General features: G+C 35.9%; 1 protein-coding gene across 1 annotated transcript in view; it reads left to right on the top strand.

Moving 5' to 3' along the window:
* ADAMTS19 (ADAM metallopeptidase with thrombospondin type 1 motif 19) overlaps positions 1–27337 on the top strand; it is a 139645-nt gene that overhangs the window by 79353 nt on the left and 32955 nt on the right. The window contains exons 9-16 of the mRNA XM_027653255.1: positions 7163–7303; positions 8505–8655; positions 14621–14722; positions 15680–15810; positions 17334–17503; positions 20497–20624; positions 22536–22656; positions 24300–24380. Of these exons, the coding sequence (XP_027509056.1) occupies positions 7163–7303; positions 8505–8655; positions 14621–14722; positions 15680–15810; positions 17334–17503; positions 20497–20624; positions 22536–22656; positions 24300–24380 (1025 nt within the window). The remainder of the gene's footprint in view (positions 1–7162; positions 7304–8504; positions 8656–14620; positions 14723–15679; positions 15811–17333; positions 17504–20496; positions 20625–22535; positions 22657–24299; positions 24381–27337) is intronic.

Here is a 27337-nt window from a genome sequence, read left to right on the forward strand (position 1 = left end):
TCACCATCCTCGTTTCCTCCTTTGGACAGTGTCTAACAGCTTCATATCTTTCTTACATTGTGGTGACCAAAACTGCACACAATACTCAAGGTGAGGCCGCCCCAGGTCAGAGCAGAGCAGGACAATCCCCTCCCTCGACCGGCTGGTGATGCTTTACCTGATGCCCCCAGGACAGGGTTGGCCCTCCTGGCTGCCAGGGCACTGCTGGCTCAGATTCAACTTGCCATCGACCAGGACCCCCAGGGCCCTTTCCACTGTTTTCCAGCATCTCATTCCCCGATCTGTTTGAACATCCAGAGTTGCCCCATCCCAAGTACAGAATCCAGCACTTCCCCTTGTTGAACCTCCTATGGTTGGTGATTGCCCAGTTCTCTCATTTGTCTTGGTCTCTCTGCAGGGCCTCCCTGCCTTCGAGGGAGTCAACAGCTCCTCCCAGTTTTGTATCATCTTCAAACTTGCTTAATATCACTTCCAAATCCTGTGGCCAAGTTACTTATGAAGATGTTTAAGAGCACAGGGCCCAAGATGGAGCCCTGTGGAACCCCACTAGTGACAGGTCTCCAGTCTGATGTCACACCATTCACTATTGCCCTCTGTGCCCAACCTGTGAGCCAATTGCTCACCCACCACATGGTGTGTTTATCCAGCTGTGGGCTGGGCATTTCGTCCAGCAGGATCCTGTGAAAGACATCAGCTGACTTCCCTTGATCAGCTGGTTGGGTTGCCTTTTCCTAAAAGGAAATTGGGTTTGATAAGCAGGACTTTCCTCTCACGAAGCTGTGCTGGCTGTGACCGATGACTGCATTGTCTTTCTGGTGTTTTTCAATACTTCCCACGATAATCTTCTCCACAACTTTACGAGGCACTGAAGTGAGACTGACAGGCCTGTAGTTTCCAGGGTCCTCCTTCCTGCCCTTCCTGAAAATCGGGACAATGTTCACCAGCTTCCAGTCAGCTGGGACCTTTCTGGGTTCCCAAGACCACTCAAAAATCATTGGGAGATGTTGTGCAATGACATCAGCCAGCTCTTTGAGGCCCCACAGATTTGCAAGGATCCAGCTGGAGCGGCAGATCCTTACAATTTTGGGGTTGACTGGGAGTTGATCGTTCTCACAGTTGTGGTCCTCCAGCTCAGGGCACTGAGACCCCCTTGGTCCATCATCCGTGTTGAAGACAGAGGCAAAGAAAGCATTAAACACCTCTACCTTGTCTCTGTTTATGAGGTGACCATCCTCATCCTGTAACAAATTATATTTTTCTGCTGCCTATGCCATTAATATATTTGAAAAAACTCTTTTTATTGTCCCCCCAGCTTCTGGTCAGCTTCAACCCCAGTTGAGCTTTGGCCACATGAATTTCCTCCCACTCCGTAGATATGGATATTGTCCCTACCTGTAGGGACAGAAATATCCATATATTCAGGTAGTTGGATACAGAAGCAGCCTGACTGTCAGAGGTGTTGAGTTTTGAATATTTTGACTAGTTTTCGTCATCACTGAGATTTTTGTTCAAAATAAAGCCAACTGAAGTGCAGACAGGGGAGCCCAACAATTTGAAAAGCACAGCTGCTGTTTGCAAAATTGAGCTTTGTAATGATTGTAACGTGCAACAAAGTATAAGCAGTCTTTTTTCCCGTGAATGTGTTTGTGTTATTGACAGCTTTATAGAAAAATGGCTAGAGTTCTCTGAATTTTGTGGATAGCTACATAAAATATAGGCATGCCTGGAGTAGGGAAGGCTCTGGGGAGATCTTGTAGCACCTTGCAGTATCTAAAGGGGGCCTACAAGAGCACCCCTTTTACAGGGGCCTGTAGTGCTACAACATGTGGGAATGGCTTTAAACTCAAATTGAGTAGGTTTAGATAAAATGTGAGGAAGAAGTTCTTTACTGTGAGGGTGGCAAGGCACCAGAACAGATTGGTCAGAGAGGTTGTGGACTTCCCATCTCTGGAGTTTTTCAAGACCAGGCTGGATGGGGCTCTGAGCAACCTGGTCTAGTGGAAGGTGTCCTGTCCATGGCAGGGAGTTGGAGCTCATGATCTTCAATGTCCCTTTCAATGCAAACCATTCTATGATTCTATGATTCTTATATTACTTTTGTATTGTTTTGGTATCTGTGAAATTTTCTATCCTGTTTGTTAAAAAGAATGAAAATTTACAGGGAAATTGATCTATAAAGCTCAGTACTTACTTAATTACTTGCTTTTCTTAAATTTACTCTTCACAAGGAAGGTACAACCCTTTCCTTTTTCCTTTCTACTTGCTTTATTGATTCAATAAAAAGTAATAGGAGGCTTTCACTTTATATTGCATTTCAGCATTTCATATTCTCTATTTCAAACAAGATTTATAACAGAATCACGCCAGTATTTTCATCACTGCCTTTTTTTTTCAGATAGACCAGGAAAAGAATCCCTGAGGTAACTTTATTAAACTATTGCAGTTAAAAAACCCACAGTGCAGTGATTGGTCTTTAAAAAATTTTCCTTTTTTTTTTTTAATTAAATTTCTCCCTTTTTTTTTAATATTATCTTTTCCTTTTTTTAAACTAATCTAATGAAGTTCAAATTATGTATTAGATATTCAACGATGCAAGCAGGGCGTGTGATACCCCTTCAATGATAGCAAATATAAAGTAGTGGCAAAAATAGCATTTTCCCAAGAAAAGCAGTCATGAAGTCCTCGAGATCACCTTAGATTCTGTCGTTCAGTTTTCATGGTTTAGTGGGTAATTTCCTTAAAAATTGATAGTCTCTTGTCCCCCTCCATCCATGTAAAGTGGACATCTGTGTTCCACAGTCATGTACTTACGATTTAATCACCCTAGGATCTTATTGGGCAGAGGGGTGTATAATACAAAACTTACCAGTGGTGTGGAAGTGGTCCAACAAAATACACCTATCATTACAGATGACAGAAAAGAATGAAGTTTGTTACATACTTTCTGCTTACGCTTACTCAAAATTTATATGGTGATTCAAAAACATGGGAAAAAAAAATAGTTTTGCTTAGTCCAGTTCCAATCAAAGAATGATCTTATTTTTTTGTGTCTCTTCACTGAGTACATGATGGCTAAAAGTCTTTTTCCTGATTACGTATTTTCTTCAGTTTGAAGAAATTTTATGTGTCAATATGGTATAAGATTATAGTCATAAGCGATAGACAGAATTGTCTATCTTGAAATAGTGAAGCTTGCAGAATGTGGCATGGGTGTTGTATTTGGCAGAAGCAAATGCTTCCCCCTGTATTATATAATATCTGTAAAAAGCCTTCAGCAAGGGGCAATATGTATTTTCATGTTAATGGCACTAAATACATCTGTCACAGCAAAGCTTTGAATTATTTGTGTACTTAAATCAAAGGACTGACTCTAGTTTGTGTGGGTCCATCATGAAGTACAGTGGTAGAAGTATTGACGTGTTAGAGGGGAAAGTAGCTGTTGAGCAGAAGTTGCAAAGTCAGCTGGACAGCAGCAAACAGAATATGTTAGTGTCTGTATCCCAATATGCACGTTGTACTTTTTGCACAATTGTTTTCAGACTGAAAAAGTGACCTGAGCTGCCAACATTATGCAGAAAAGGTAATGATTCACAAAAGAGAAATAGTAACTGTGTAAAGATACTTATTTTTTACTTTTTCTGATCATCTAGTTATCAACAGGAAGACTGAGATTTCCTTGTTCAGTAGATTTTCATTTGAAGATAAATTCTTTCCAAAACAAATCATCTTTTACCTTCTAGTATCATAGTTTTTCTGTGGCTAGGTCAGTTGCCTTTCAATTCACTTTAGGCTAAATAATTTATTTACTGGTAGAAATGTGTCTTATCCCATTTATGCAATGATCTGTGAAACCTTCATATGTTTCAAACACATATAAAAAATCATACAGCATTTACTGTTATTGGGATTTAAAAACACCCAATAAACCAACATACAGTAGTATGTATTTTTGCATTAATTCTTTAAAATAACTTATAGAAACCTACTAAGTTTGGAGGGGTATATATTTTTCTCTATAAAGATAGCAGTGTGATAAAATATTTTGTTGAAAAGGTGCAATACAGGTACTGAGAGAGAAATGCAGCTTTTATCTCCCTGTCTGTGATAGTCAAATAAGTGGTGCTGTTTTCACTTAAACAATTCATCCTTGTAATATGGAGATACACAAAATTTCAGATTAGATAAATTGTTTTGAAAATCATTGTACTATTAAATGCCATATAAGCTTTTAAACTTTGAAATTTGTGAGTCCATAATTTAGGAAGTTTTGATAATTTTAGCATAGTATTACACAAACTTATGACAAAAAAGAAAACAGTGAAAATAATAAGGAAGATAAAACTTTGTAATTAATAATATTTTTAAAGTTATTTTTATTTTTTAAGGTAATAGAGTTCATTATGTTTGTGATTTATTTTACAGAATAGAAGAAAATATAGGATAGTAATTGCAGTGAATTTAGAAACGCTGTGTAGCATCATGTATAGTACTATGAATTTTTGAAACAGATGGCAACATGATTCCATCACACATCACAGGTATAAACTGGCAGCAGCACTCAGAGGTTCACTTTCTCCTTCACAAAGGGAGAGTTTTTTAATCTGTCTTGGGTTTAAACAAACTCTATTATCTTTGTTAAAGTAACAGCTTTGTCTTTTTTTGTTAACTGTTTTTTTTCAGGCTGTTACAAAGTTATCCTGTAATCCCAAACTCCCCTGTCTTCCTCCCATATGCACCTGATGTTGCTTTACTCTTGTAAGAGGTTAAATGAGCACAGCTGTGGGAGAGAGGAGTTTACAGATGGGGAGGGCAACGTGCTGAGTGCTAACATAATAAATTCTGTAGGAAGACCGCAGAACAGCACCTTACACAGACACAGTTCTTGTAATACCTTTGTATTAGTGAAAGGATGTAGCTATCTTTTTCATGTAGACAGTGCAGCAAGGAAGGGTAGAAAGTATCATGAACACCACTGTGAGCATTGAATATTGTTATATTCTTGGTTGTTAATAAAGAAGTAGGTATACTTGCTTGCGTTACTTCCTCTCTTGTTGAATAGGAAGGTAGCAATGACTGTGCAGCTTCTTCCTTTTACCACACACGTATAATGTGATGTGAGGAAAGAAATCAGAAATTGGTTCTACTACACATTGACTTTTATGTGGCCTTGTAGTTGATACTAGGTGAGATAAAAATATGCAGTCATTACCATGCTATAGAAGACAGCAACAGTATAATTGCATTTTGGAACAGTGAAGATCATGGTTCAGCTCAGCACACACTTTTCTGGGTGATTTTTCTGGAATATTTTGTGACAAAATCTGGCTTCAAGAATTGCTCTTCAGAGTGAATGGGAAATAATAATAGCCAGAAACTAAGGGATTTTTAATTTTTCATTTAAATAAATGATTTAAATAACATATAATTGTGTTGATTTCACTTTGTATAGATGGGAGCCATCAATTCTGTATAAATTTTATCAAGACTTTATGTACTTTTATGTTGTAAATTTTTTTATTTCAAATCATGGTGTGTACATGATATTGATAAATGAGTTCTTTTGCACTGAGGAAGTATATAACTCAAAGAACTCTAAGCAAAATTTAATTCTTATGCAGTCAGCAAAGTAAAGTCTCATTAGATTTTCTGTGTCTTCTTCCTTAGTTCCTGTAGATGTAAATATCTCTGGAGACAGAGACATCTCAAATTCTGCATGAGGCATGCAAGAAGAAGAATATAGGGCAAGTGCAGAGACACTTACTCATTCAGGCAGTTCAGGAAAAGACAGAGGCTAAGATGAAAGTCAGACAGGTTTGTTTACCTCAGTTTTACTGTTTACAGCTAGCAACATTATCCAGTTTATGCAGAAGCAGCTGTTCTAGAGCTCCAAATTGTGGGGTGTACAAATCAGTGTATGAGACTGAGCACTCCTGTCAGCCACGCAAAGCCCTACATGATATTTCAATTACTTTCATTAGTAAGCACAAGGTAAAATAGCTTGCAAAATTATATAAAATTTGATCTAGTCATGAAGGAGTTTTGGGATGGAATGTAGAAGAAAAGTGAGCTGATGTTTTTAAACGATGGGAGGCAGGCCTTTTTTGTCATTTGGCTCTGTGGTATGGAGAAGCATGAGTTAATCTAGTTTTTCTACAGAAAGAGCAAACTTATTCTGTCTCTGCAGTCTGTAAGTGATTTGGCTACTCTTTGGCTGAAAGAATCAATACAAGGTATAGAGCTTTATTAATCCTGAAATTTTGCTTCTTTGCAGGGCAGACTGTGCTGCAAAATTCCAGCACTACTTTAAGTCCAGTGCTCTGGAGAGTAGTCTCATACTCATTTGCAAATATTCAAAACCAGCTGAAAGCATTAAATTTCTTTTGTGTAGTGCTAGTCAAGCATGTATTGACTTAGCTAATTTTAAAAATCATAGTTTTATTAAAGTCTGTCTTCTTCCTCTCTGTTTGATTATTGTGAATGAGAGTGACAGCGAGCCTTCAGTTAAAATAGCAGCTTCAAGCAGACATTTAGTAGAATTTTTCATTGCAGTGCATTTAGTGTGAGAATTCACCGGGATGCATATGGATGCTAAGTCTTTAAAATCAAAATCAATTTCATTTCCTCTTCACTGTTATTTCTAACAATAGACCTTGAAAATGTATTTAGGTGATTTTTCTTTAAAGAAAATCATTACACATTACACTAGTAATCATTTTACTATTCTATAAAATTTCAACCAACCAGTTCCCTATAGAATGAAGGTAGAATCACTACCAAAATATTCACTAACCTCAAGAAGTAAATTTTCAGTATTTTTGTTGCCTGTTAACAAGAGAAGTAGTATTAATTAAAGTTCCATTAGCTGCGCAGTTCTGAACAGTCAAAAAGTTGTCCAGTGTACGTATTGAACTGATTAGAAATGTCATATTTCCCATGAAATAAATGCAGCCTCACTTTCATCTTTCACTGAAGAATTGTCCTCTACACATGGTTCCATGTACTTCTGTGAAGGATATCATGGAAAAATTCAGAAAATATTTCCTGTACATAATGTATATGAGTTTTTTGTAGCCTCTTGCAGGAGTTTTAGCTTACAAACATGCTGAAAATAACTTGTTATTTCATTGTGCTCTGTTTTATTTTTAATAACTTCAAAATTCAGCATGGGGATAAACCACGACAACGACCACCCATCCTGTGCAGATGGCGTCCATATCATGTCTGGGGAGTGGATTAAAGGGCAGAATCTTGGGGATGTTTCATGGTCTCAGTGCAGCAGGGAAGATCTGGAAAGATTTCTCAGGTATATAATTCAAGAAAAAGAACTCTTACTGTATGTCGTTTACAAATAGCTACAATGAATATCCTGAAATCATAAGTTTTCAATATTTTTTAGTTCTGTCGGAGATTTGGCACTGCGTAATCCATCAAAATATTTGAAATCATCATAATCTAATATTTGACAGATTTATTAAAATCAGTTTTCAGCAATTATATTTATTTTTATATTCTCGTGTGTTAATGCACATGATTATAATTTTATATACTTATATACACATTTTATATATGTAAATATGTTTACAGTATATTAATATGTTGTGTATTGAAGTGTTGGACAGTGAATGATACATGAACACTCTGCAGATTCTCTGATCTACGTTGTGCCATTCAATATAAAACCTTGCACTATAATTATATTTTGTTAATTTTTAAATACAAATTTACTACGAGATACTTAATAGAGAATAGTATACCTAGAAAACAAAACATTTAGTTTCACTCTGAGTTTCTGAAATTGTATCTGTTCCCTAGAGTTCTATTCCTTTATAAAGTTTATAGATATATCTGTTGCCAATTTACTTGCAGCAGTTAAGGTCTGCTCTAGGATAATAGAATAGTCAGTGTAGCTTACATAAGTCAGTATGATACATTTGTACTGGATCTAGACAGAAATCAGAATCATGACCGGGTGCTTTAACAGGTTTAATTTTCGAATATTTTTTTCTTCAATTTTTGAGAAAAGTTAAATTTTCGGCTACCAGCTTGGAAACATATGTATTTTTAAATGCATATATATATGTGTGTGTGTGTTTGTATATATATATATATAAATAATTTGAAATTATTAATTTGAAGTCCAGCTGGATGTGAAAACTAAGATATGCGATTTTTCTATGTGTTATAATTTTTCTACTTTTTTTAATTGTTTAAATCTTAATCCATTAAGTAAATTTTAAACTAAAATGTTGACCAGCACTTTCCTGAAATGCCTTTAATAGCTGATAAATTATACTGTCTTTCTGCAGATGTGCTGCAACAGCAGCACATACCATTAACTTAGAACAACTTAAACCATGTTAATTTATACGTGAATGACAGACAATGCTGATGAATAAAAAGCTCTTAAGGGTCCACATATTTCTAACATTGTACACAGGATTAAGTCAGTGTGACAATCAGATTCTTTAGGATTGCTCAGCATATGAATCTCTGCATATTACCAGGTCAAAGGCCAGTAACTGTCTGGTACAGACGAATCCTCAGAGCCTCAATTCTGTGATTATTCCCTCCAAGCTCCCAGGAATGACCTACACTGCAGATGAACAGTGTCAGATTCTTTTTGGACCAACTGCTTCCTTTTGCCAAGAAATGCAGGTAAGACTGTGTGTGTACTGCAGAAAGTACACCTACCAGATAATTTTTTGTACATGTGTTCGATAGAAAGAGAGCATAGCACCTTTGAAGTAAGAAGTTTACACTCGCTTTCCAAAGTTAATATACACATTTTCATTGATTTATCTTGTAAGGCTTGCTTTGGGTCTCCAAATATCCTGAAACATGTTTTAACATATCGTGCCATTGATACCTTCTTTGTACTTTAGAAATAGAGGACGTGCTAAAATATCTTGTTGCAGCAAATGGAACATTTGCAATTTATTCCACTGGGACCAGATTTTGTGTGTAGGTTCCATTTTATTATGTTTGGGGTCCTTGAACCTCCATATCTGACCTTCAGAAGAACAGTGATGTCAGCTGGGCTTTCTGCACTGCTGAGTATACCCTGCCTCCCAGCAGTCTCCTGTGAGCCCAGGCAGACCTGTACAGTGCCATGACAGCAGGAGTTCCAAAAACTGAGTTTCCTGACATTACTTCATGCCATTGTGTGAAGCAGTGTCACTATATATCAATTTTAAAAACACCGATTAGCAAAACTGAAGAGGTCTTCATAATGAAACAGAAATCAATATTTATTAATAAATATTAAACATCTGACCGAAGAAGCAGTTTAAGAATGGTTTTAACAGACAAATCAACCTTCTTTAAACCAACAGGACAGACTAAACATGTTGGATGCCCTTGAGATGATAACTAAGACAAGATGGGGAGATGATATTACAAATGTATAAAGAACGCGGAGTATGGGCTGATAGAACAGGGACTAGGAGGAACTGTGAAATAAAATTTCATCAGAATCACGGGTCTGATAGCCCGGAAAGGTTAGGAGTATTTAGTGTGAAAGCATAATTGCTTTCTCCTTTAGTTCTTTAGTTCTCTCCCTCTTTTCAGCTTGGACATAGTACTATTTCTTTAGAGGCTTTCACTGAGCCTAATTTTTATCTAAAAGTTCTGGAAGGAAACATTGCAATACATGTATGATTAACACGTGCTGGTAGTGGTACAGCTGAGAAGAAAAAAAAAAAAGACCCCTATTTTAGCTGTCTTATTGTTTGTGGAAACATTTTCACTCCAGACATGAGAAGTAGAAGTCAATGTCAGTTAAATTTAGTGCATATTAACCAGGTGATGTTCAACTATTTGCACAGGCTCTTGGTGCTGGTAGCTAATTGTCCATTTCTAGTCATCCTCAATCATGTTCCCCTCTTCTGGCATTTTGTATGTATGATTCAAATAAATCACTGATCATCATCTAAATAAATCCTTCTGCTTTTTCCCACTAACAGGATCATTATATTTGTATTGAATATTTATATTTACATTAAAATGACCAGTTTATGAAAATCCATATTAAATATTCATATTAACATGACATTGTAACTGAAAAGATGATGTGGATTTGCTGTGACGAAAGAACATAGTAGTGATGCAAGACAATACAAAAGGCCAGTAGTCTTTTCCACTATTCTTTTTTCCTGACCAATTGCAAAGTAGTATTAGTTCTCTTCATAAAACTGAGTGTGTTGCTTGATAACCTTATGATCTAAACAGTTAGGAAAAGAGAGCCCAGTAACAGTTTCTGCAAAGAGAAAAAGGGGAAGAACCTTCTGCAGTTTCTCAAAAATCCTCTGCAAAACTGGCAACCCTGAACTGGAAACCATGCAATCAAATACTGAAGCAAAAAAATTGTTGTAATGAATTTTTAAGAACTTTGGGCCTACTAAAAATGACATACAAATGAATAAATGACACTAAGGACAGAATTGAGAAAACATGGAGAGGGCACTGAGGTAGAAGAGAAGTTTTCCAAAGCTTCCCTGCCAACCTCTGTAAAGTCACCTTGCTGGTTTTCATCTGCTTTCTTTTCTCTGGAAGCTAAATTTTCACTCTCACCTTCCTCCCAACAAAAAAATCCAAGAGACTTGATCCTTGGTTTGTAGCCCTGAAGAACTAGTTGCAGCAAGCTTAGACACTATATTCAGATCTCCTCCTTGCGCTCTGTGCTCTGTATGTTAAATTTATCTCTTCCCTTACAAAACTTTTCTGTATACTAGTATACTGCATACCATGAAGGGCTGTTACTCAGTAGCTAATTTTATCATCTCCTTCAGAAATGCAAGGATTTTAAATGCAAATAATGATTATGCTGAATTTAACCTTCCAAATAATTGCATTTTACTTATTATGAAGGTGATTCAAAGTTCTCTGTGTTAATTGTGCAGATTATTGTGGCTGCCACTGGAGAAGTGAACATTTAGAAGACCTTTCTAAATTGAATACACTATTTCATTAATGTATTAATTTAAATAATCATTTAATTATACATAGATGGCCACTGAATATTCTGTGATATCCAGACTACTTCCTTTAGTCTCTGTATACTCTCTCCTACTCTGCCAGTAACTGGCAGTTTATTATGGTTATACATGTTGTCCACAAGCCAGGAAATGAGAGAAACATACTCCTCGAAGGTTCATTTAAAAATCAGTAAATCCAGCAATTTATAGCCCAGGATTTCTTGGACACATTCTACTTGCTGAACAGTTCATGCACTTTAGTATAACTGTGCAAAAGATAAATTATGAACTTATGTCACTGTCTTATATTTTTTGTGACTGGAAGATAACTTGATGAGCAGAGTTCCATGCAATCTTCTACATTAAGCAACTATTTTTAATATATAACATCTATTCAACTAAGAAATCAAACGAGTAATGATGGTACACAACTTTCTAATTCTAGTAAAGTTTTTACAAGTGCTGTTACTGAGCAGCACTTCAGGATAATTAAATCATGTTACATGGCCACCTCTGAGAAACAGTGCAGGTGTAAATGATTTTCACTTGCTATCAAGAATTCCTCTTTATAATGCAATGACTGGAGCAAAGGACTGAAGGTACCATTGAGGTCTTACTCCCATATTTTCCTAAGCAAGCCCTTCCCATCCTCTTTCATGAATGGCATCCAGATTTTATGTTTTCCCTTTCATCTTTATTTCAAAGACTTTTTTTTTCGTATTCCAGTCAAAATTTATGGAACCTGAGAAAAGTGTGAGTGGATCTCCAGGTTCAAGATTTATACTGTGTCTCTGTGCTTATCTTGTAAGGGAGCCAAGTTTGCTTTTATGCCCATGATGTCTCACACAAGAATCAATTAGTTCCTAACATTGTTTCACATAACAGATAGTGAGATCATGGCCCAGAAGTAGTTCTTGATGTTTAAATGTGATTGTAGAACTTGACAATTTAATATAATTGTTGAACTATTAAATGTTGGCTTTTAAGATTAAAGTCCAGGATGCGAATGCTATCTAGTCAGTTCCACTAAAACAATTCTTGTCATAACACAGCTGTGATCTTTGCAAAGAAGTAGGAGACTGGTTATATTTCCTGGTGATTTTTAAGGCATTTCGGGGAACGATCACAATGAAAAGAACAAAAAGACATGGAAATATTACAGCCCTGGTGAAATATCTGACCTCATCTCTACCACCACATTTTAAACAGTCTTGACTTCGCACAAGTACTGTTCTAAAATGCCCTTTTTGTCTCTGGTCTTTCCTCCCAACTGGATCTTATTTCCATATGCTTATATAATTGGAAGTGCACCCTGCTGACCCTCACAGACCTGCCTCACTATTTTCTTTCAAAAAAACCCCAAATAAAACAAAACCCAAAAGCTGTAGTGACCTCTGCTATTTCTCTTGTACACTGTGACTTTCATGTTGTGTTTTACAAAGTTTTGCTGTAAAAACCTCATGATTAACACATTCATTCAGGAAAAAAAAATCCTTTTTGTGTGCTTGGCAGTATTTTGTTTTCCAGTGTACACACAGAGAAATAATTTACAGATTGTGAATAATCCAATATCATAAATTTTTAATCTCCACTAACTGTAACTTCCTTTGGCTAGTCTAAAAAGCTGCAATGGCTGTTCAACTAGTAAACCTCTGTGAATATAAGCTTAGCTATCCTGATTTTGATTGAATGAAACTTTCTCCCCAGAGGAGTAAATTTCTGGTTTAGAAATTAGTGGTCTGATTATGGAGAGATTTAAGGCTCGAAGTAGTTTCTATCTGGGGAAGTGAGGCTCATGGTTCATAGGGAGGTGGTATACAAGTATTTGTAGAAGTAACAAAATGCAAATTAGCAAGTGAAGTGTCTTGATTTGATTTACTTAATTTAGTTTACAGATCGAGTACACCTGTTTGTTCAGGTACCCAAATCCTTGCAAAGCTGACTTAATGCCTCTAGATACTGAGAAGAATTGTTTCTGACTTTGTAAGGAACTGTGGGTTTGTTGTAAGCCATTCTGCAATCATATGCAAGGGAAATTAAGCATAAGATCATAGTGTTTAGAAAAAAAAAAGGGATCACGTACTTAAAAATGTGATGACATGAAGGAAAATTTGACTACTTTTTCAAAACTTGGAGAAATTTGGATGGCTTTTCCTCCATTGTAGTAATTGGTAAATGAAGATTTGAAGATAAGAAAAAATACATTATTTAGGAATATTAAACTAACATGTATTTTTAGTGTGTAGTTCCAACAGTATGTCTCTCATTTCATAGTTGGTATGGAAGCACTTTGTCATGAACATTGATATTCTGTCTCATCTACTATTGTGTTCATCTACATTGTTTGAAAAACAATGAAAACTAACAGAAATTGCAGTTTGATATTTGAAAAATGCTTATTGAAATTGTTCACGAGCAGGATAGGACTTCTGTAGCTGTTTTTTCTAGGACATGCATGAGCTAACTGTTGTCTTTTTAGTTCAGCTTCAGCACAAAACTGTTACAGGATGAATCAGGAGTGAGTCTGACTGCTACCATCCTTGTCTCTTGTTTTTGTGCAATGTTTCAGACCTCTACAATCTTTGACTCTTTTTGGTCACTGATGTTACAGTCATTTTTATGTGCAAGACTCCCACTAGAACTGTCCTGTTCCTTGGTTGAGACATAATCTTTTGTTAAATGACATTTCCTGTGCCATAAGTCTTTTTTCAAGGTAGTGTAAGATTTATCACAAATTATTCATGCGTAGTATAAAAGGCACAGAGACTCTTATCGGGTGTAGCAATATAGCAAATCATTTCCTCCAGAAAAAGCATGTCTTTTGGCAACGCTGTTTTAAAAAAAACTCCAGCTGCCCTTTATCTTTTATCCCCTCTGTGTCCCATTCCTCTCTCCTGATCCTTCTTGCCCCTCTCTGGGTGATACATGTGTTGAGGGGGAATCACTGTGTGTACACAGTAATATTCAGGACACACAACTGAGCCCCACGTGTCCTCAGTTCACTTCCATATGGTTTAATTCTTAAGAGGGGGAACAGACAGCAAGGAGAATGAAGTCATGACTGAAAACCATGGGAGAAGGAGAACTTTCTAGAGAAAAATAGGGAAAGCTGCCAGGGAAATTTGGGGAAACAGGAGCCAGCATTCCACAAGGTTGTACTTTGTCTTAATTAAGGTAAAAATTGCTTTGTTCTGGTGCTTCAGAGGCACAGAATAAGGAGTTTTTCTTTCCCACTCTAACATTCACTACAGACTAGCCCCCCTGTCATCTCCCTTCTGTTCTTTGCAGCAAAAACATTTCATCCTCCTTTGTCAGGTTACTTTGTGTCTCCTCTGTGGATATCAGGTTGGATGCCTTGAGATTTTTTTTTTTTTTCTAGAGGAATAGATGAATTCTAGAGGAATTAGGAATCATTGGAAGAGCATAAGACAGCAGTCATTGGATTGTCACGGACACCAGGGATCTGGAAGACCTAGAGAAGCATGATTAGTAGGAGTCCAAGCAGATTCTTTCCACTTTGTTTTTTGTACATGTTTAACCTGCCTTTAAGCATACCTTAGTACCATCAAACTGGTACCTTTGTGACAACACCAGTGGGCTGCATGCATAAGGTGGAATTTGTGCTTACTTCTGTGTTTGGTTTTCAGCATGTCATTTGCACTGGGTTGTGGTGTAAGGTGGAGAGTGAGAAGGAATGCAAAACTAAACTGGATCCACCAATGGATGGAACAGACTGTGACACTGGAAAGGTATGCTTCCGGTATAAAAGCAGTATCAATTATGCTGAACATATAACAGTTAAGGAAACAAGCTGAATCAGTCTTTACACTTGTTTTCAGTTCCTGCTTGCCTCAATTATCATTAAAATAATCTATGTATAGTGGAATGTGTTATGTGTTATACATTATATAATATAGATATGGAAAAGAACATTTTCCTAAAAAAGACAAAACTGCAGATGTTTTAATGTTTACACTGTTTTATTTCAAATTCGTTCTCATTTTTTATCCTGTCTATGAATGGAATGCCATTACTGCACTTCTAACTGTAAATAGCAACATAAACTTTCAAAGATACAGAGTTCAGCTATGATCTGAGGTTTAGAAATAGTCTCACTGAAGAAATTGATACAGATTTGTATGAAAAACTTTCAGGATAAGTTTTATAGGGAAAGATTTTATATCTTTCAATTGAAATTGTCACTGAATAATCAGAGATAATGCAGTCCCTGACGGGAACTGTAATGCTGAAAGAAACAAGTCCTGAGGACACCCCTGGACACTGTGCTGTGATCTGCACAGTTCAGCTGGTTGATCTCTGGGCCCAAAAGTGCTTTCCTAGGCAATGCCTAGTCTGAAATGGATAGGACAGCAAAGCCTGGGGACCATTTCTAGGAGGCATCCTTTATTGGGAATTAACTTGTGTTGGAGGCTGTGACAGGAATTGCACCTGTTCCTTGGCCACTGAACCAGAGAAAGGTCCCTGGCTTTTGCATTTACTAGGACAGAAAAAAAAAAATGTTTGGGGAACAAGAGGCAACAAAAATACATCTGAAAATATATTTTCAGAATATATGAAAAAAAAAAAGCGAAAAAAACCTCTGTATTGAACCTAATGTTCGTGTTTTGCTTCCCGTGTGCTGTGGACCAGTGAGTTGTTTTTCATATGCCTTGATTTATTTACCTAAGAGCTGAATTTTCACCTAGTGGTGTAAGGCTGGAGAGTGCATCAACCGGACCTCTTTTGCGGAGCGCACGGAGGGGGAGTGGAGCGCCTGGAGCACCTGCAGCCGTACCTGCAACACTGGAATCAGCAGCCGACAGCGCAAATGCCCTGGGTAAAAAAACAAGTTCAGGTTTCCCTTGCTGTTCACCAGAATTTCTGAGCAAAGTTCACTTGAGTGAGGAAACCCATTAAGCAATTCATCTTTCATGAACACTGAGAATCACTCAGGAGAATAAGATAATTTCAGGGGTTTTTTTGTTGCGTGGCAACACTCTTTTCATCTTTTCTGCTTTTGTCAAAAGCTTAAATAGTACTAATAGGAGAATAAATTCTCTTTTTAAGCTTCACCTGAAGAATCAACAGAAACCTAAAATTCATACTTTCTGACTTGCAGAGCATTATAATTCTACTCTTTCAGTTTTTTTACCGGAGAAAGCTGATTTCTGTCTCATCTGGAGAGCTAAGGAATTGCAACTATTACAAAGAGATCTTTCTACCAGTTTCGCAAACATTTAGATAGACTATCTGTAAACAGTATTTGGATTCCATATCTTGTTCAAAGGCAAACCTTCTGCCATTGAGGATAAAAAGATTTTTACTTTTGACTTGGCTGAGATTTGTTTCACTGTATCTCAGTGATCAGCTAAAAGGTGCTTTCCTTTTAATTACTCAGTACCATGTCTCTTTTTGGGGATCATTTATACACCAAGTGAAAAAGAATAAATAGGCATAGGAGTGGGAATGGAATAAAGCTGAATAAAGAAGACAAGTATAGAGAAGATTAAACCAGAATGGAATAGAGTCAAGTCGATGGTTTAGGAAAATAAAAGAAGAAAGGAGAGAAATAAAGAAAGATGGAAGACAATATAGCAGATCGGGGGGGGAAAATATGATGATAGGAAAGATAGGGATTAAAAAAGATAAATTTGCATAAAGAATTTTGAGGAGAAGTTGGACATGGCTATGCAAAAGCATGGTAGTTTAACAGACAACTTACATATGCAGAATGCTTTCATATTTCATGCCATGTAAACACCACTTTCAGCTGTGTACCTAAAAGCTATTTCTTGAATTTAAGGATGTTTTAATTTCACTCTCACTAATTAATTTTTACAGGAAAGATTCCAAATTATTAGCTCCAGTTTATGCATTTCACTCTTCTTTTGCATTTTTTTCATTAGGAACTGCAAGCGCAGATGCAGTGACTAGAAAGAAACAAAGCATTTTTCTGAACATTGTAACACCCCACTTTTAAAAAAAGGAGAGGTAAACAATCTGCAGGTGTTACTTCCTTTCTGTAGGATGTTTGACCAAGTCCAGGTAGAGAAAAATCATCTCAACTATATCAACACTGCAGCTGAGGTTCTCTAGTCCTAGTGCTTCTTTGTGGCCAAGTGTAAAATGTGGTTTAGCACCAACCACACTTTACATGTAATGTGACCAGTACAAAGAGAAGGGAAACGTGTTTTGTTCTGCGACTTTGATTTTTTTTCATGGGTGACTTTTTTTGATGTTATGTGCCAACAAAAAACCCACTGTTTTAATTGAGTTTGTGTCCAGCATAAGTAAACTGTGCTGTAAGTTGAACAAAACATTACCAACAGTAAAGGGTTATGTTTATGCCATGTTTTCTAGTTCAGGCCTTGAAGGAGAGTGTCACGGGCCCACAATGCAGTACAGGGTATGTGAAAATCCCTCTTGTCCTGCTGGTGTACCTGCCTTCAGGGACTGGCAGTGCCAAGCTTTCAGTGTCAGATCTTCGTATCAGAAGCACGTGCACCAGTGGCAAGCTGTCATTGATGATGGTAAGTAAAGACCACCTCCCAGGTTCTTATCATCTGCTTAAATAGCATGTAGCTTGTTGATGTTGTTGATTAGGAAACGTATGGTAAAAACTAAAGCAAACAAACAAAACCAAGCCCCATATTTTTGGTGAATAATTTGAATTCAATAGGCAAGATCTAGTGGTATTTTCATATGCCCTGGAATGTTTCTTCGTGTATTCCTATTTAATTTGTCCTTCTTAATAAGTAAAGACTATGTTTGAATGAAAGTTCAGTGTCAGTTTTGTTTTATTTAATAAGAAATGTAGCATGAAGTGGCTGAGAAATACAGATTTGTAGACTAATGTTACATCATTAAGTATGCATATATCAGTTATATTTTTATCTACAAAGCCAAAAAGACGATGCAGATATTGTGAGCTTCTGTTTCTGAGGAAGGAGAGAGCACTTCTAGCTTAACACTGTGAGTATTTCACATATCAGTGTTTGATTTTGGCAGAAATCCATATCTAATATATACTACAAACTTAGATAAGATTTCTCTAAATCCTAACAGCTACCGAATGCAGAGTCCTGGCATATTGTATGCATGCTTCCATGAAAAAACTTCTTTACCTATCATATTATTATGAGAATGCTCAAGTGGAAGTATAGTGAAGTCAAATTTACAGTATCTGCAATGATAATGTTGGTGTAAAACATCAGTGACTAGAGGATAAATTCCTCTGAATGTGAACAATAGTTCCCATTCCACTGAATTTTCTGTTTAAAATTTTTTGTTTAACTTTATTTAAATTAAAAGCAAAAACAAAACCAAAACCAAAAAAACCCACAAAAATACATCAGTTATTAAAACAGTTAATTTGATAAATTAACAAAATCATAGCAACTCTTAATAAAGACAACCCTGGAATGTCACAGGAGTACTGTAAGTATGTGTTACTAAATTTTAAATAGTTCATTACTGTAATTGATTTTTAACTCTTGAAACAAATTATCAGAAACCATTAGAAACATAGATTTTAAGAAAACTATTTTGCTGTACATATGCTTTAATATATGCCTAGATGAATAAGGGCTTTTTTTTTTCCTCTAAGCCTTTTCTCAAGGTGCCAAAGTGAAAACTTGTGATATTATTGTATGTTAGCTCATTTCATAGTAAGAAGAATTCTCTCCAATTGTTATATCAAGTCAATTCATTTTGGTTTGTTTTACTGAATTTCATTTTAGCGCAGGAACACATGATTTATATCCTAAGGGATCTAAAGGTCTGACTTGGAATAATTTGATTTTATTCAGATAAAAATCTTGGCACTCTTCTGCCCCATGAAAAGGAGTGTGGATGGTAGCTTTCATCTAACTTTGTTCTGAATGATCCTGTTGTCTTGAGGTGTCCCTTAGGAGAAGCATAAGTGGATACCAGCCAAAGAGTTCCAGTATTCAAGTAAAAGTTGTTCCCAAATCCTTAATTGTTTGCTTTCTTAGCCTTTAGTGGACACAGACTGTGCACCATGTCCAAAACAGTTGCTATGTTTGAACGAGTGCTCCTATAGTCTGTTGAAGTTGTCTGATGTTGTTCAGTTGCTGACTCTTTGAGTTCAGTGTCTTTAAAATAATGTTTAGGTCATTTAAATCTTGTATTCCTTTAAAAATGCTGATGCACGCTTAAAGCCTCCAGGGAACTTTGAGGTTACTATTTAAGAAGCGTAACAGAAATCTGGAGGGCACAAATACAGGCAGCTTCTTAGCTGGGGATGCTTGTGTCTGACTAGCTTCACATGTTGGCAGAAGCGATCACATCTGTTTGTACTGGTCCTCTAGTGATACCCAGAGGCTTGTCCATTTCGGTAAATTAAATGTGCCCAGACCACTCTCTGATGTGTAAGTCAGCTGGCACTGACTTTGTCTGTCTGTGCTTTTCTACTCTTTTGCATGCTAAAATTGCTTTTCTGAAAACAGTCGTTTGCAGATGGCAATTTCCAGTCTAGACTGAGCTAGTGCTAGTTAGCACATGCAAAAAAATGCGGTGTAGACTGTTTTACAGTTCAGCTGTATAGACAGTAGGATTCCAGTGCCCATGAATGTTTCCTGGAACTGTTTAATTTACTAATAAAAATGCACTCCAGGAATCTAGAAGTCGGTATGAAGTCAGAGTGGCATAGATTGTGTCCAAGTGAAATCGGTTTCAGGTTCAGTATTGACTTTATTCTTTCAAAAATCTGCAACAGATTTGGGAAGAAGTTCTGAGTCAGTACATTTGTGAACAAAGGTATGAAAAAATCATGTAATTTTGTGCTCAGTTAACTACTGAGAAGAGACTTTAGTTTATTTTATTTTCTGTCACTTTCACAATGGTGAAACAAACTTCATTGTTTATGAGTGATGACCATGGATACCAGGATGTTACTATGTTTTTATTGTCTTTCAATATCAGAAATTACTTACAGAATGTTTTAGAAATTTAGTAGAAAGTTCCTTGAACTTGGTAAAGATGTTAGAAAGAATGTTTCCAGGGGTTTTGTGGTTTCTTGGTTTTTTAATGTGTACTTTGTAAATTCTTATATTTTTTCCCAGGGTAACTCAGTTACTTCATTTTTTTTTTCTCTTTGACCTGCATAGTTATGAAATCTGGAAAGTGTTAAGTTTCTTTTTAAACCAATATTTATGTTCTGCCAAAAATATAGGAGAGTGAAAGTATAGATTAGGACCAAAATATTCCAACAGCTGTAATGTGTATACTCTTAAACGCAACAATGAACATGACATGAGTACTACGTAGGCCAAGTTTGTAGCAACAGCATGCTCTAAGAAGGAAAAAACCTTGAGTTTTTCAAACAGCTGAGAAATAGATCAAAATCTCTTTGCTTTCACTGTATCTAACTTCTTATGCTAACGTAAATTCCTACTACATAGATAAATAAATATCAGTTTTAACAATAATGTTGATGATAATTTTGTTTTTCTGAAGTGACCTTTTACTGATTTTGTGGGGTTTTCCATCATTGCTACCACAGAAAAACCTTGTGCCTTGTTCTGTTCACCGGCTGGAAAGGATCAGCCCATTCTTCTAACAGAAAAGGTGATGGATGGGACTTCTTGTGGCCAGCATGGGCTAGATATCTGTGCAGATGGTAGATGCCAGGTACGAATTACTTGTTTCAGACCTAGATATTCAGACACAGGTATGCAAGAACGTACATTTGTTACACGTGCGTTTTATTTCTCTGACAGCCTGTTGCAGTTTGCATGACCAAGAGTGAATGACTCCTTTTTTGTATCACATTAAAATACTTTAGGCTAATTTCACTCAGTGCAGCACAACGTGTGAAGCAGCAGAAGGTTTGGTTTGGGGAATGTGTATCTGTAATGATAAGGATGCTTATAACAAACTCCTGCAGAGCTGATAATTACTGTAATTGATTTCATTTTCTAAGGGAAAAGCTTTCAACAGGTTGAGAAATTTTGCGTCAGGTGAATGTCCACATGAATTACTCTGCCTTTTTCAACAGTGCACAATTTTACACCTAAATAAACCAAGAGCAAATGTGCAGAATAACACACAGTTACAGGTGAATGCTTATGCTATTCCTGATTTTAAGAATTCGTTTGGTTTGTAGAAGTTCTTTTGTCACTTTTATAGTGCCTCATATGGAAGCTCTTCTATATAGGGCTTGGGGTTTTTCTTTTGTCTGCTTCTCATTTAAAACACTGAGTTCAGTAGAAAACCCAGCCTTTAACACAGAAGCAATATTGCTAGATACTGTCATAACTTCAACAAATTAACTTATAGATGCATATATGCACATACAATTGTCCTTTCTCCAGTGCCTGAGTGTGTGCAGAAAAAATACACTTAAATACTTCTCTGATTTGCATTCACCATGCAGCAATTACATGTTTAACCACATAGATGATATATAGCCCATTTTTCTTGAAAAGGTGTCCTTCTTTTTATCCTTCACTTTTCACAACTGACTGAGAAAAACCAAAAAAAAGCCTTAAACTAAACCAACCTCACTAAGATTGAGTTGACTTCTGGGCATATCAGAGTTCAGAGAGATAGGTGCTAATCAGATTTGAAAGTTCTTAAGAACTTGTGGACTACAGCTGTAGAGTTAGAGATTTATATCTTGTAGATATGCCATAATGGATACACAGCTCAATCAAATACTTTCAATCAGTATTTGGAAATCTGTATTGCTTTTTTTAGGTAGAAGACCTCGGATAAAAATCCCATTCATAAAGTAAAGGAACAATCCTAATGTCCTTGAAAATTAATGACTCTTTAATAGACCATGATTTCTGTTCTTAAAAAACCCTTTATTTTCTCTCTAACTTAGTTTTCGTCTTCATTATTTATAAAATAGTTTTGAAGTATAATTGGTTTTACCAAATGCGATTATATAGTGCACAAGATTACCCTGCGATGACTTTGCTAGACTTAAAAAGGCTTTTATTTCATGTCAGGCCAGCTTATGATATTAACTTTATTGCTTTTGTCAAGTTACCACTGACAATAATTCATAGATATGTGTTTAACATAGTGATGTGGAGTTGCTTGAGTAAACTTAAATTTTTTTTAAACTGGATGATTTTTAGCAAAACACAAATGCCCTTTGTATTTACATACCCTAGATGTGTTTATGCCCTAATCAGCATTTTATCACTGTGTGTGTGGCAAAGCACCTCCCATATTTTGAGTAAAAAGCAGTGGAGACGTTGCAGCCACTTAGCAGGAAGACCTGTGGGGTGTGTGGCTCTGGAGAGGCACAGGTCTCACCAGGAGGTGGGAATGCAGTCATGTTTCTCTTGGAGAGCAGCTGGAGGAGTTAGCTAACCATACAGGAAGAGTGGACGCCAGAATCTACATAAAATCACGGGAAAATTGACTATGGGAGGAATCTCTGCACATGAGCTAGTGCAGCCCTCACTGTGAGCAGGGCTAGGTCATGTGGGTTAGGCATCTTGCAGAAGGGTGAGATGCCTGATACTAAAGGCAGCTTTACGAAAAACATGGCCTGTGTCTCAACAGCTTTATTTTCTTCTCCCACAGAAATTTGGCTGTGATGGCATATTAGGATCTCTGGCTCGTGAAGATCATTGTGGTGTGTGCAACGGTAATGGAAAGTCATGCAAAGTTATTAAAGGTGATTTTAACCACACCAGAGGAGCAGGTAAGCCTATTTGTTTATTTCAAATACTCAGGAAACCAGTAGCTTGTTGGTTACCTTGATCATTGGGAAATTTAGAAAGCTGTATTTCATAAAATTATGCTGTTCCTCACAAGAACTTCAGATCAAGTTTTTTTTAAGACAGTAAGACATTTAAGATAAGAATGCGTGAGTATTTTCAAATTTGTTGTGAAATTATTGCACAATATTTCAATCACAAAATTAAGGAAATATCTTCCATTAATACACATGCTAGTTCATTTCATAGAAGAGCCTGATTTTTAAGAAATATGAGAAATAAAATTTATAATTTTAGCAAATAAATGATCTGTAAATTCTTGTAGCCTTTAGATTCATTTAGTGTTCTTCAAAATAGGTATCCAAATTATGATCCACTACCTAGAGTTAATGTTATTAAACTAAGTGAGAGGCAGTGAGAGATCATAAAGCCGAATGTGAGAAAAAATCTAATATCTCTTCATTATTCACTGTTTTATACTACTAATAACATATTATAAAAAGCAAATAGATTTTCTGATGCAGAATGAACATGAGATTACCAAACAGTGGTGTGACCTGTACTTCAAATGAGAATAAAGCAAAGATCACAAACCCCAGATGAGTCTGGAGGACTACAAGATAAAAAACTGCGAAGAAGGTGCCTGCTAGTAAAATCACATTATGTCAGTTCTCTTCTATTGCTATATCCACACATTTTCAAGTTTTTTCAGTGTTCTGTGTCAGTCCTCAATACTGTGGTATTGTCATCTTAACTGCATAAACTATTATCCTTCTCAAGAATCTGTGAGCAAGACTTAGAAAGTGTTATTAGCTCATAAGGAAATGAAAGATGTTACTTTGCAAAAACTTAATTTTCATGTTTCAGGACTATTGAAAAGGTGTTGTAAAAGCTCAGTATTTTTTTGTAGGACATCACATAGCTACACATAATAAAAGTTTGGTATATTGTTCCTTTTATAATGTTCACCTGGATAATCTAAAATACGTTTTTATTGATTTGTAACATTCCTGCTTACGCAGTATTTTCCACTTCCTTTGCCTTTTCAACCCATTTTACTTAAAGCAAATTGCTCAGCATCCTGTCTTAGTCCCACATGATCAGAAAGCAATCTTAATTTAAAGTAAATAAGTAGATTTCAAACCAAAAACCAATCATAACAGGGTTTGAATATGTTAAAGCAAGAAGGAAATGGAACATAAAATATAAAAAAACAAAACAAAAACAAAGCAGGGAGGATGCTTGGATTTTAATGCCATATCATTTGTCTTTACATGCTGACTGAAACTGGAATTCCTTTATGGTCATCTGGTGGTGATGATGACACTGAACTACTTAACCACAGATAACTTCCTCTGCTCCAGCCCCAATCTGACCAGTCTCAGTGGTTCTTGTTATGTTTTCCTGTGCTGTACTCTTTTAATTGTGTATCACTGTATATGTATTACACACAATGCACATTTTCATAACTTGTTTCAGTGTTTTGCAAGAATCCTCAGGTAGTGCTATATAAATTACAACTTGACATACTTAAAAAGCAAAATAGGGGAGAATAAATTAATAAACATACAAGGTGGACTTTTCTATGCTTTCCTATTTGACTTGGGACATCTGGTTTCATGTTTAGGTTATGTGGAAGCTTTGGTGATACCTGCAGGAGCAAGGAGAATCAAAGTTGTGGAAGAAAAACCCGCTCATAGTTATTTAGGTAAATGTTGTATGTTTTACTGTTAATGTCCTGTTTTGGTCAACACTGAAAAGTGCTAGCTGAACGTGCTTTTGTGATTGAACAAAACTCTGAGTGGAAAAATAGATCTGTGAAGAACTTATCTAAAGAAATAAAAGAATGGTTATAGACCATTTTTCATATAGGTTTTATTTTGAACTTTCATCTCTTCTTGTTTAGAGAGCATTTCAAAGAATGTGTTTAGATGATTTAAGAAAATTTCTGCATACTTGCCCATTTTCAATTTTTCTTATGGGAAGCACATTAAAATTAGTGAAAAGAGTTTTATGCTCAAACATGGAATAATTTGTGCTCAGACAGCAACAAAACACACACTGAAACTCATATAGCAGTTCACCAACAAAGTCAAAGAGAAGTTCTAAAATTAGACTAAGAAAGCAGAAAGGTATTTCTTTGCACTATTTTGAATTATCTGAATGTTTTAGTGGACAAACTTAATCAGAACGATTTTTTTCTCTTATTTTTTCTGTTTATGTGAAATTGCCTTTCATTGACAAAAAAGTTTTTCTCTTTTAATGAGGTCTATAGACATCGTATTGTAGAGTATAATTTGTTACCATGTTACAGTGTTTAAGTGAATATATGAAATTATTGTAATTGGTGGTGTTCTGTGCAGCGCTTAAATTTGAGAGAGATACAGTATGAGAAATAGAAAAATGAAATGAAAAATTCCGTGGTTTGATCACTATTCTTAGTTATGTTCATAAGTAATGTCTACATTTTAAGAAACTTTTTACCTGAGTGTTCTCAGTACTTGAGTTGAGAGAACTTTGAGGATGATGAATCTTAACTATGAGAAGTTAGGTTATCAGTGGGTTATTGCTGGTTTATCATGAGGTCTGCACTTGCCCTATTAAGATATCATTAGGAGGTTTAGAGATCTGGGTTATTTAATTGTTCTCCAATGGACCACAGACATGGATATGTAAGAGTGCCAAAACAGTAATTGAAATTTGTCTACTGTATTAACACATCACAGAATCACAGAATATTCTGAGTTGGAAGGGACCCACAAGGATCACCAAGTTCAACTCCTAAGTGAATGGCCCATACAGGAATTGAACCAACAACCTTGGCATTAGTAGCACCATACTTTAACCAACTGAAATAATCTCAGGGTCATGTAGGTAACAGAAATACTATCTTTTTTTTTTTTTTAATAAAGCAAAAAATAAATAAATGTTGGAATTATATTTAGCAAAATTTATTCCTTTTTCATGAGTAGCAAACTGTTTTATCCCTTACCCTACAAAAGACAAAAAGAATTAAATGTCTTTTATGCCCATGAAATAATGTCAGTCATGCTGCTCATTTGTGAAAGTTGCTGATTAGCTCTTAATTGCTCGTTACTTTGATTTTTACTTTTCTTAATTTCACTGATTTAGGTTTAAATGAGGATCAACCAGTACTTCTCTGCAATATTTTTTTTATTAAGCCTTTTTGTAAGCCTTCATGGAGAATCAGGAACAGGTCCACTGCCATATTTTGAGTTAAAACCTCTGTTGTTGCAAGTTTTTGGTTTTTTAGGTTTTTTTTTTTTTTTTTTTTTTGCTTATGCTAAATGTAAAGTTTTTAAACTTCATTTATAGGTGATGTATTCTGAAAGCATCAAAATCTGAAAAAACGTAACATAATGAAGGTTTTGGGGAGAAAGCTGAAATCCTTGATCTTAGAGATAATAATCTTCAAAATGGTGTGGTTAAAAATGTAAAATGTATTACAGATTAGATTCTGTAAAGTGTATTTCTGATTGGTTTTCTATATTACAGTTCTGTATGCTAATTTTAGGTGACACCATACTTTGTTCTCTGCATTTCTGTACTTGAAATTAATCAATACAGACCAACACTATTTCTGTTTTGCTATTTGTCTTACACACATTTTAAGATTAAGGTTTTAAAATAATATAGCTCACTATACAATTAATAATTGTATAATTGGAGATACAGCTGTAAACACAATTTTAATCCAGTTTACACTAATAGCTGTTGCTTAGAAAGCAGAAGATAGTTTAAACCTAAGGAAGATTTGATCCTTGTTGAACAGCACAGGTCAAATACAGCTGGGGTCAAAATACAATGCACTTCTCTGGATTTACTTGGTGGTCAGAAAACAGAATCACTATGATCTGGAAAGTGCAATGATTTTGCTAAATTAATTAATAAAGGTACAGTCCAGATCAGTTGGATTGTTTGGTGATTGTGCTGCTGAAGCAAATCTTCAGAGATGTTGTACTTTAACACCCCAGATATCTTCTTTATCAGGAGTATATCAACATACACCATAGTAACAGGAGCTCTGGTATCCCAGAAGATAAAGTGTAACTTGCAACTGCATTTACTGAACCAATTGACCTGTCAATGACTGTCCTGTCTCTTCTCACCTGTGGAGAAGTAGGAGCAGTGATACAGCCAAACATTAAGCATTCCTCCTTGCTGAAATTGTCTTGGAAAAAGTATAAGAGTTTGTGATCCTTCTTTTAGGATCAGGAATGGGAATTATTTGTAGCATACAGAGGGAGGGGAGTGTTTCTTTAAGTTGAGAATATTTCCTGAAGAATACACTTATGAATATTTGTATTAAAGTAGTTATTTTAAGAAGTAATTTTGTGATTTATTTTTAAAGAGTAAACTAGCAGTGATAATACTGTCAGATACTTTAAAAAAAATATTATAAGAACGCTATAAAAAAGTTGCTTCAAGCATTTTCTAACTTCCTATAGTCTAAGGTAATGCCTTTTCTATTGCTAAATTTTCATTTATATTTGGCAAGTGTTACAAGCTTTTTCTGAAAAAAGTTCTTAATGCAGGATACAAAAAGGAAAATTAAAATATTTCTGTCTGAGATATACTAGGCTTTGAAATTAGAGAGCTCATTCATGTGACACTTATATAATGGCATGACAGTTCCAGCCCCTA

This window comes from Corapipo altera, unplaced genomic scaffold (assembly GCF_003945725.1).
Source record: "Corapipo altera isolate COAL_440 unplaced genomic scaffold, ASM394572v1 61305, whole genome shotgun sequence".
NCBI classification, from domain to species: Eukaryota; Metazoa; Chordata; class Aves; order Passeriformes; family Pipridae; genus Corapipo; species Corapipo altera.